At 32.4% G+C, this 12,072-nt stretch overlaps 1 protein-coding gene across 2 annotated transcripts in view; it reads right to left on the minus strand.

The window, feature by feature from the left end:
- Positions 1–12,072, minus strand: part of LOC145324949 (lachesin-like) — a 139,474-nt gene that overhangs the window by 48,377 nt on the left and 79,025 nt on the right. For both annotated transcript variants that reach the window (XM_080167711.1, XM_080167709.1), the window contains 4 exons: positions 8,438–8,498; positions 5,926–6,005; positions 5,119–5,189; positions 2,599–2,696 (listed from right to left, as the gene is read on the minus strand). In XM_080167711.1, coding sequence (XP_080023837.1) covers positions 2,599–2,696; positions 5,119–5,189; positions 5,926–6,005; positions 8,438–8,498 — 310 coding nt within the window. The remainder of the gene's footprint in view (positions 1–2,598; positions 2,697–5,118; positions 5,190–5,925; positions 6,006–8,437; positions 8,499–12,072) is intronic.

Consider the following 12,072-nt stretch of genomic DNA (forward strand, 5'->3'; position numbering starts at 1 on the left):
AATTAAGTGGCTATTAAGGGGCGATAGAGAGGCCATATAGGAGCTTTGTTATATAAATTAAGGTAAGGGGCTATTAAGGGGCGATGGAGGAGCGATGTAGGGGCCATCAAGTTGCAATGTAATATAAATTTGGAGAAGGAGCGATGAAGGGGCGATGTAGGAGCGATGAAGGAGCGATGGAGGAGCGATGGAGGAGCTATGTAGGAGCGATGTAGGGGCCATCAAGTTGCAATGTAATATAAATTTGGAGAAGGAGCGATGAAGGGGCGATGTAGGAGCAATGAAGGAGCGATGTAGGAGCGATGTAGGGGCCATCACAGTACAATTTAATATAAATTTGGAGAAGGAGCGATGAAGGAGCGATGTAGGAGCGATGGAGGGGCGATGTAGGGGCCATCAAAGTACAATGTAATATAAATTTGGAGAAGGAGCGATGAAGGGGCGATGTAGGAGCGATGAAGGAGCGATGTAGGAGCGATGTAGGAGTGATGTAGGAGCGATGTAGGGGCCATCACAGTACAATTTAATATAAATTTGGAGAAGGAGCGATGTAGGAGCGATGGAGGGGCGATGTAGGAGCGATGGAGGGGCGATGTAGGAGCCATCAAAGTACAATGTAATATAAATTTGGAGAAGGAGCGATGAAGGAGCAATGGAGGGGCGATGTAGGAGCGATGGAGGGGCAATGGAGGGGCGATGTAGGGGCCATCAAAGTACAATGTAATATAAATTTGGAGAAGGAGCGATGAAGGGGCGATGTAGGAGCGATGAAGGAGCGATGTAGGAGCGATGTAGGGGCCATCACAGTACAATTTAATATAAATTTGGAGAAGGAGCGATGTAGGAGCGATGGAGGGGCGATGTAGGAGCGATGAAGGAGCGATGTAGCAGCGATGTAGGGGCCATCAAGTTGCAATGTAATATAAATTTGGAGAAGGAGCGATGAAGGGGCGATGTAGGAGCGATGAAGGAGCGATGTAGGAGCGATGTAGGGGCCATCACAGTACAATTTAATATAAATTTGGAGAAGGAGCGATGTAGGAGCGATGTAGGGGCCATCACAGTACAATTTAATATAAATTTGGAGAAGGAGCGATGAAGGAGCGATGTAGGAGCGATGAAGGGGCGATGTAGGAGCGATGTAGGGGCCATCAAAGTACAATGTAATATAAATTTGGAGAAGGGGCGATGGAGGAGCGATGTAGGGGCCATCAAGTGGGTTGTTATATAAATTAAGGTAAGGGACTACGGAGGGGCGATGGAGAGGCTATAAAGGAGCCATCATGGGGCTATAGCATAGCCTCTTATCATAAGAGGCGATATGAACGCCCCTTTAAAGGAGCTATTAAGAGGCCATGAAGGAGCTATAGCATAGCCTCTTATCATAAGGGGCGATATGAACGCTCCTTAAAAGGGGCTATCACATCGCTCCATATGATAAGAGGCTATGCTATAGCTCCTTGAAGGAGCTATAGAAAATCATCGCCCCATATGGAGCGATGTCATGGAAAGGACTATACCCGAATCTATTATTATTTTTTAGTAGCGCAGCTACTTTATTGAATTTCTTTGTTCTTATGTACGTAAATGTATTGCTATAAACCAACAAGGAATCTATACAAAGCTTTCCATAATGGATAACTAGATCGATTCAGTGGCGTGGACAGTGATTAAACAGAGGGGTGAGAAACAATTAGGTAATGCAAATAGACCAAGCTAATATTGCTTGATTCACTTCATTGAAAATGAATATTTTTTTACTTGAAATGTATTTCAGAATATTATGGAAGACTTTTTTCTTTAAATTGGGTTGAGAAATATTTCTAACAAAATAGGTTTTTCTTTAATTGGAAGCCAGATCTTCCTAATTTTCTATTTTAATGAGGGTGTTGGAACCCCCCCAACCCCACGTCACTGATATTGAACATGCATAAAAAATCAATAATTGTTATGATTTCTTATTATTATATGTAATTGTGTTGTTTAGCAAGGATGTAGGGCACATGGATGGGTTAAACAATCTACAACCATTTTTTCCACAAATGAACTAAGTTAAAAATAGGTAGAGACTTTGGGAGGAGATAAATTATTTACAATAGTCCCATCCCTGAATCCCTGTTTTCTAAGAGAAAGGTAATGACACCTCATACTATTATTTGCAAATATCCAATTATTGCAAAAAAAAAGTTTTATATTACAATTATAAACAAAAATATAAAAAATAAGTTTTTAATGGAAACATGATTCTTTATGGTTCAATTATAACTTCTTCTGTATGGCAACGGCTTTATGTCATTCTTAGATTTATGTTTCATTCAAAAATGTTAGAACATTTATTTATTGCATCGTATTATGGACAGCTTAGGCTACAGGATAGTAAAATTAAATATTTTAATATTAATTCCAGTTTTGTCAGCCTCGAGGGGCCGGAGGCTCGGGTTAACAAAGCTGGTATTAATATTTTGGTTTTTATTATACTGGATTATAAATAAGTGACATTTTCCAAAATTTCAACAATATTGGTATCTGCAATTCGACTGTAACGATATTTATACTATAAAAGTTACACTGATCAAAAGTTATTGAAAAATATGTTACCTGTGGCTTTGGTTCTCCATAGATAAGGCAGGAGATGACAACCTCATAACCAACTCCACCATGCACCCAAGATTTGTCTATCTCTATCTCAGGAGGGTCTAAAATTAAACAAAATATGATTAACCTCAAAAATGCTAAAATTTCACCAAGATTTGTAGATCTTTTTTTATTTAATTAAAAAAAAGAAAGTTAGAATCATAAAATGCTTAATTTCCAATACAACAATGAAAAAAGTCAAGTTCCATCAGGGCAAGAGCTGAAAATTTTTAGTTAAACTCAAAAATTTAACCAGCCACCTTTCCAAAATATCAATAAAATGTATAGGAATAAAATCTAATTAGATGCACAAAGTAAACATTATATTAGATTCAAATTTTACTTCCTTTTTTTGATATTCAATTTGCATAACCCAAAATTCTATTTTTTTAGAAATTCTGATACAAATTCAATAATATTACTTACATAAACAAATTGACAAGATCAAAAAGAAATTCCAATAAAAAAATTGTACCCCCTTCCCCTCTTTGTCCCTCTATGCTAACCTTTGCTCTCTCTCTCTGTTCCTGTATTATTAGAAAAGTTTTAAAAGTTGAAACCAGAGCGCTCTGATAAATTGCTAGTTTTACAACAAAGTAAAGATCAAGGATTGTGGAATAAAACAGGATAAAAATGTATGGACCAATGTTTTTATTTGAAGATAAGAAGGATTCAATGTTGACAATAATTGTAAAAGTATTTCATTGTTAGGGTACAAAAAACTGAAAATCCTTTTACTTTTATGCTCTATATTCATAAAAAAAAACTTTAAGGAAAAAAGAATTAAATTTTATACTAATTTTCCAGAAACTTGTAAATTGTAATCAACCTAAATTCTCAACTCTTATTTGAACCAATTAAAAAAAAAGAATTTTCTTGCAACAAAGGGCAATTACTCTTGTCTAAACTCTTGCATTTATTTTAAACTTTTAACAAAGAAATTGTAATTTTAGTATCTTTATTTAAAAATATATTTTTGTATATTTAGAAACTTAGACAGATGTAAATATATTTTATTTTATTGTATTTTAGCTAATTAACTACAAAGAACTAGAACAATGTCTCATGTCTATTGGTCATCTGCTCAAGATCTTGGTAACCAATCAACTGATTAGTGGTTGATTTTTTTAGATGAGACCCTTTAGTCCTGTGAGTGTAATGGTTTTGTGCTGTTTTCACATAGATAATATCTCTTCCTAAGGCAAAGCCCATAGAGGTTAGGGGCAAAGCAACTGTTGATATAAAAAAACATTTAATGCAAAGGCTTAATGTTGTGTAGATCCTATCTTATATTTAGGATGTATTTTCCAAATTCTGAATTATTATTGTATGACAAAATGTAAAATTTTGAAGAATCATTATTTTATGATTGGAAATTTTGTGCAGATAAGAATATAGGGAAAATATTTTGGTAAGAGTCTTTGCAATATGTGTCAATCACTCTAATCTTAATGTAAATTTCTCTATATGCATCAACTGAACTCTGTACTTGCTAAACTAGATTTATCATATATTTTTTTTTGTTTCCTGGAAATTTAAATTATTCTGAAATAAGTTTTTGTTGTAGAAGAGATGCCACAATTGTTAATTGGACTATACGTATTTAACACAGGGCAAGAGCTTACAAAATAAAAAAATTAAATTATGAACTGACTAAAATCATTTGATTTAAATACTAGGGCACCAAGCATCGAGGTGCTATTGAGTAGAGCAGAAAATAGCCTAAAACCTGGGCCTATATGAGGCTGCAATAAAAAGTAAAATTTTAAGCTTTAGCTTAAAACTACCACAGGACCAGTATGTAAACTCCCTGAAAAGTAGAGCCTAATTGGTTAAGCAGTTACAAAGATCTTAAGCTTCAGACAAACAGAAATCAAATAAGAAAAACAATATTAAGACTTATTTATACATGTATCATAGGGAAAATAATGTTGCTTGATAGACAAAAGTATTTGTATGTTCAGTAAATATATCCTAAGAGTAAGCACAAACATACTAAATCAAGGGCAATTGTATCCATAAGACGGGCAAAAAGAATTGCTAGAAAATATTATGATTAAAAAAGAACCCTACATGTTGGTGATAAATTTAAAATAAATTCAATTCTGTAACAAATATATTTCTTGCTAAAATATACCATAGGTGTACAATGGACTTTTGCAAGTAGAGAGTATTTATCATATTATATACGGTAGTAAGTTTTTTTTTGTCTGATTAAGATTTCAATAACCAGTAAACCCTTTAATTTACCATATTCAGAGAAGCTTCACACAATTCTGGAATGGTTTCAGGCTATTTCATTTTAGATTTTGGTCATGTGATGTCATTAAGCATTTCTTCTTTCCAATATCTACCTCTTTGAATACAGATTCTAGAGCTCTTATTTGCTAGGCCAGAGTCACTAGTTATAAATAATAATTATAGAGTAGCTGTGCTTGAAGAAAATAATAATAGTTTATAAAGTTGTTATTGCAAGATACTTACATATTATATTGAGATTAATAGTTGCTGATACAGGCTGTCCTACACCATTGTCTGCTGTACATATATAAATACCTATTGTTGCTAAACATTATTATTCAAATATTATTTTTTATACACCCGGAAAATAATAATCCCATGAAGTATAAATATATTTTCTCGTATTCATTCGAATCCGGTGGATAGGAACCGGTTCTCATCCATACGAAAAAACTATGTCTAGCATCGTATTATATCCAGTTTTCTGCGAATATAGAAATGTACAATCATAAGATTAAAACCAGTTTTTTTAGCCGGTGCCTCCAGCACCTCGGGGCTAAAAAAACTAGTTTTAATCTTATAATTGTACACTCTATATCCGCAGAAAGCAGTTTATAATACGATACGAGAAATAACTATTCCAGTATGGCTAGGAAATGAATTAATATCTGCTGGATTATAACTGGTTCTTGGCCATATTAAAAACCATATTGTATTACAGATAAATTTCCACAAATATTAAAATGAAAATCATGAAATTGATTACAGTTTCGTTAACCTTGGCCTTCAGCCCTTCTGACTAGCTAAAACTGGTTTTAATCTTACAATATTTCACCTTAATATAAATGGAAAGCTGTCTGCAATAAAGAACTATCTTACCCCAATTCAATATGTTTCACCAAATTAAAAGACATATGCAAATAACATGTCAGTTATATGCGATATTTCAGATTAAATAAAATTAATAAATTTCTAACCAAAGTTTGCTTCCTTACAAAATTATGCAGAGAAAATTTTACTCTTGCGAAAGTTTGTTTAATTGAATAATTTCCTGCATCTGATCTTTCAACACGACTGAAAACTAGAGAGGCTCCCAACAGCTGTTTCTCACCATTTGGCAGCATTTGGTGCTGAAATAAATATTATATTTTAGTAAACAATCTTATTCTAATATGTTCATAACATGTAAGACCATTTTTCAAACATTTAAATTATGAAATTAAAAGTATAAATAATATTTAGGGACAAAATTTGATGGGATATATAAAAATATTTATATGAAAGTAAAATTTGCTATTCTGCTGAAGATCTATACAAGGTGGATAAAAAGTTTTCCGGAAAAGAAATTTCTTGTTAAATCAGCAGTTATTGTACTCAAAACAGATATAATCTATATGTGTTAAATGTTTGTTTAAATATATATATATATATATAATTTTGGTTATAAAATTCTAAATGACTCAAATTTCTGTGTATCAAAATTTAAGAGGTCGAAACATTTTCAGAGCTGTTTTTGAGTGACACATATTATGTGTAAATATTACATATCCTTGCAAAGTGCACTCACACTTTATGCTTAACACATAGTTAGGTACATGCGTCGATTACTGTGTTTTACAAGCGCTCATATATGAGTATTAATTCAAATAATAAATCTATTGAAATAATAGTATTCACTGACATAGTTTCTGTCTTAAGTAAATTAAACTACTCGGTGGAAAGTTTAAGAGAGAAAACACTATTTAATGTAAAGGAGCTGTATGCTATGTATTTTGGAAAAATGTTCTTTTATTGTCATTGTCTTATTTACTAAGTATATTTGCGATTACTTTTATATAATGAAATCTTCTAATTTTTAACATGTACAAAACGGCCTGCTATATTGCATCAAGATCCATGACAGATCTATATAGGAAATAAAAGTCTATAATTGAGCTCGAATCTTCCAAGCGTGCAGTGTATAAAACTCATAGTGCTCCAATAATCCCTATTAAATTCTCATTGACCAGAACGTTAAGACCCATTATTCTACTTTTAGCATCATAAATTCAGTTTTTTAATTCATGTTGCTATCTAAATAACATTGAAGTATTTGATTTTTATTCATAAAACAGAAAACTTAAATTTATAATATAGTAAAAGAGAAACATTAATCAATTCTACTAAAGAAAATTTAGATTTCAGCAAAAATTTAAGTAAATATGTCATTTATTAGCTTAAATAAAAGTCATTTTATTTGGACATACTAACGTCATGGTGATAGGGCTATCAGAACTATCTGTTAGGGACGTACAGATGGACAGATCAACCCCCACTGAAGAAAAGTTTAGCTTTTAACAAGAAATAGATCATTAACATTATACAACCATTTTACCCCATTTCCTTCCCTCTTACTGGATGAAAGAACTAACCAATAGATAAGGTCCATACTGGCAAGCTATATAGGAAATATTAACACAATTTTCAGCCATTGAATAGCAAATGAGAAAATTACTTTTTCCTCTAATCCTAGCCAACAGACGAACGGACGGACATTTTGAATTATAAATAAGCAATAAGCAATTATAATAACAAATAACTTTGACTAAAAAACTTAATCAGTGTATCGTCAGTTCTAAACAAGAAGTGTTCAAACTTTTAAATCAACCGAAGGCTTACCCCTGTTTATCATCATGGGGGATGTAAAATAAATATACAACATTATTTCCTAAGATCCCTGAGTTTAAAAATCATCAACAAGGATGATAATATCCACAAGTAGCAAAAATCCTAATAGTAAAAGTAAAACTCAAAAGCAAAAAGAAGAAAACGCGGCATAACCCACAGACAGACGAACGATGATCAGTGCAGTGGTCATACAAATCTTCACACAAAATATTAGTAGTCTATAGACAGAATAACGGACTAAGTAAGGAATAAAACTTTTAAAGTTTAAATTAATTGACTTCGCTACTAACATTTAACAGGTAAATAAGGATGACAACAGCCATAACTATAGAAGCTCTTGAATTTAAAAAAAACAAAAGGCAAAGCAAATAAAAGCAAAAAGGGTGCAAAACAGACAGACATATAAAGTAATGATGCATAGTGAATTTTTACACAAAAAAACTTCGATAAAAGCTGGGAAAAGTATTTAAGAGCATTACCGATAGACCAACAGACAATATTATTCTTAGAGTAGATGTGCATTGGTCAGCAAACATAAAATAAGTCTTCTGACTTAACCCTGAAAGATCGGACCCTCTACAAATTCTTAACTGATCGGTTTTTATACCTTAATAATTGCATTAGCCTTCTACCTTTCCAGTACGGATATTTAATATTCCCAAGAGCATTACAGACCAGCGAACAACGTGAGCTGTAGGCTAGTCCATGATATTATCAAGATTCGAGGAAATATCTTTTTTTTAATTATCATAATTTGAAATATAAGGTCAACAGATACTTTTACAAATTATATAAATAGATAAAACACAACTAGGTCTTCCAATTTACAATAATCCACACGTGTATCTAACTGGTACATGAGTATGTGCAGGTTTATATATAAGTTTATTCATACCTGTCTTTGCCAGATTATTCTTGGAGATGGAAATCCAGAGGCATTGCAGGAGAGGGTGATACTGAAATAGTAATTAGTTTCATTATTATACAAGATAACATTTCATAACATTTTTTGGGAATAGTCCCTTTCGTAACATCGCCCCATAAGGGGCGATTCGTCGTATTTTTAAATGGCTTTTTATAGGTTATTTTAGGGTAGGTTAGGTGATTGCCCCACAGGGTTAGAGCTCCCCGCAGGGGCTAGAAAAAGGAGAAAAGCTACTGTGAAAAATAATAAGAATCGCCCTTTAAGGTGCGATGTTACGAAAGGGACTATACCACATTTTTTTATCAATAGTATCAAAATTAAATTCTTGATATAAGAGATTTGTTTGTCTATAATACATATTTCAGTTTTGTCTAATTTTAAAAAAGAGGGCAGGTAGTTTAATTGCAGTATTGAATATGATTCCAAATCATTTGATTTATTAGTATCCACTCTATAAGTTATTTGTTTGTTTCCTAGACTACTACTAATGATTTCTTGTGCTTCGCTACTTAAGGATTTTGCCATCCTTGTTTTATATACAATTCAAGAGAAAGCATTATAAAAAAAACTCTTAAAATCAGTAAAAAAAACCGCTATACTTTAACTTTTGATGTGAAATATATTTTAATCAATTTTACAAAAAAAAATTTAATTAATATTAAACATCCAAGAAAATTTTAAAAAGTAAAATATTAAAAAAGATTAAAAATTTTAAAATTGAATTAATATTTCAAATTTAAGGATATTATTTCCTTCTTTATTGTTAAATATTCTCATCTTTTAAAAAGTTTTTAGTCAGATCTGACTCAGCTCATAAACTTTTTATCCAACTGGGACTTTCGTTTGAAGATGAAATGGACCATTGAAACCCTTAATGATTCATTTTGAAAAGAGAACAGGGGATATTGTAATATTTATTATTTACCTCCCTTAAATAAGTCCAAATAAGAAAGGACTACAAATGTAGTTAAATGCAAAGTTGTTTTAATAAAATATGGCAGCAGTTATAACTCTATTTTATGTCATTTAGTATCAACAAAATACTAAAAATACTAAATACTAAAGCATAAGATATGGAAGGAGGGTAGAGGGTGGGGGGTTGTGGTCCAATTTCTGATCAGAGGGATAATTCCTTTTTTATCAAACTTTACATACTCTTGCATGAAAAAAAATTTAAATTAAATCATTACTTTTTAATAAAAAAAAACTTTTTATGCACCGAATTTTGTATTTTTAACTTTAGATTAAGATTTTAGTAGACCTAAAAAAATATTTTTTATAAATTTAGTTACATAGACGAGTCATAGACATGTCATTAGTTTAGCTTAATTTAAGAATTCTATCTTGAAGATTAAACTGTACTACAAATTAATGTACTTTTTCTCTATTTCAAATGTTGGTTGCCGCCGTACTTATGGACAAAATCATCATTGTTAAAATTGTATTCTTTATTGTGTCAAGGCAAAAAGTGTATAAATGTGGCAGAGAGCACTTTTTGATATACTTTTGATAGCCAATATTGAATTTCAATCTTTTCAATTCCCAGAAACCGTTCAGGATTTGGCAGAATAACGCAATAATTTATTTAGAGCATAAAATAAATAATTCGTGTGGCTTGAATCTAGCTTGAAGGGGCCATTTATTCACGTAATTGTTAGATTATTAGCTTTAAACCATCCAAAGCTTAAATTTTGAGAAAAAGTAGTTTAAAACCAATCTAGGATATATGCTTCCAAAACTTCCCAAAATAAAGAATTCAATCAGTTTAGTGATACTTGATATGAACTAGTGGCTTCCGCCATAGCCTGTAGAGGAGGGTAAATTTACAATCAATTTTTACCAACAGTTTCCGAGATCTTTAGCTTCAGACTAGTCTCGAAGCAACTGCAAACTTGCAAGGCATTTGAAATATTTGGATTGGATTCTAACCTTAATTTATTTTAATTGACAATAAAGTTGATTTTGTAATTTTCTTACCATAGATTAGAAAAAATCCATTAAAAATAATGAAAAATTTCTTTTCAATCAAAAAAAGAGGAAAAGTAAGCTTATAAAAATGTTACTCATCTAAAATTGAAAACTTTCTTTGCAAAGTATGGCATTATAAGTATAGGATAAAAATAGACGCAAAGCCAAGCTTAAATATAAATATTGTAAGCCAGGTATTCAAAACTTTAACAATGAATAAATGTGTTGCTTTTCATATTTACTAGGGATATTTTATTGACAATTTGGTATTGTATTAAAATTGCGGGTTGACTATGTAATATCTCACAATCTTGCTAAAAGGGTTGAAGGTTTAATTTTGGATGGGCCTAAAAATATTCATTTTGAATCAAAATAATATACTTTTGTGTCAAGCTTTAAAAAAACAGTTTGAACTAATCAAAACATTTGATGATAGTGCACCAAAAAATGCTTTACTTTTCAATTTTTTTGAAAACATTAAAAGTGTCGAACTATGACGTCAGAAAAAATTAACAATTAACCAATAAGGGGCCGCTATCTATTTTACCACAGTGAATACTGGCTTCTTATTGGTTAATTGTTAATTTTTTTCTGACGTCATAGTTCGACACTTTTACTGTTTTCATTTTTTTTCATATAAAACCATAGCGAAACCTAACCTTTTAGTCGATAAACCAAATACTTAACATAAACCTAGTATATCCACTAAAAAAATACTATGGATCAATGCTGGAAGGTGCTTAGAATCACTTGCTCTCGTTCGTGGAAAGTTGGGGATTGTTTTCGGCAGTTGATTCAATTCAAATCCTTATAGAAAAGTAACAGGATATTTGTCTGTTTGTTTATCTGTCTGTCTGTTTCTACCGAAGGATCTCACTAACCACTAAACCGATATGGTTCTCTTTTACAGTATAGATTCTCATAGGTCCAGGGAAGGTTTATTACTAGCTTAGATGAGGGTACCACCACCCTCCCGTCAGCTGTAAATTTTTGTTTAGCAAGTTCTGTAAGAATGTGCTGGCTAAAACATGCAGCTTATTGCAGCTGCCGAGCCCTGATATTTATAAGAAGAATATGGTGAACATTCAATAAAAGGAATGCTTCGTGGATTTTTCAATGGCAGTTTGAAAATTGTACAAAACCAATGCAAGTTTGGTAAAAGTAGAACAGGATAAATAACTATGTGCAAATATATATTTTTGATTAAACTGACTAATTAAAGTTTAAAAAAACAATAAGCCATGTCCTTTAAAGTTTCCTAGGGTAGACTATTGTTTCTTTCTTAACTCGGAGGCGATTCTAAAATGTTTTTGGCGTTATCCTTTTAGAAATTTATTTTTCAATTTTGCACCCCCCCCCCCTCCCCTCCCACGACTACCGACGAACAACTATTTTAGGTTAGGTTTTAGGCTAGGGAGCCGAGCGCTGCGGCTAGGCAGGCAAGGGGGCCGAGCGCTGCGGCTAGGCAGGCAAGGGGGCCGAGCGCTGCGGCTAGGCAGGCTAGGGAGGCGAGCGCTGCGGCCAGAGTTCATAGTTCGCTGTCGGGGGGGGGGGGGGAGGGGGGTACTCAAATTTTCAATATTGAAAAAAATTTTCTAAGAGGATAATACCATGTTTTTTATAAGATTTGACCTACT

The sequence above is a fragment of the Acartia tonsa genome, chromosome 7 (genome assembly GCF_053477335.1).
Source record: "Acartia tonsa isolate MP-2025a chromosome 7, ASM5347733v1, whole genome shotgun sequence".
Lineage (NCBI taxonomy): Eukaryota > Metazoa > Arthropoda > Copepoda > Calanoida > Acartiidae > Acartia > Acartia tonsa.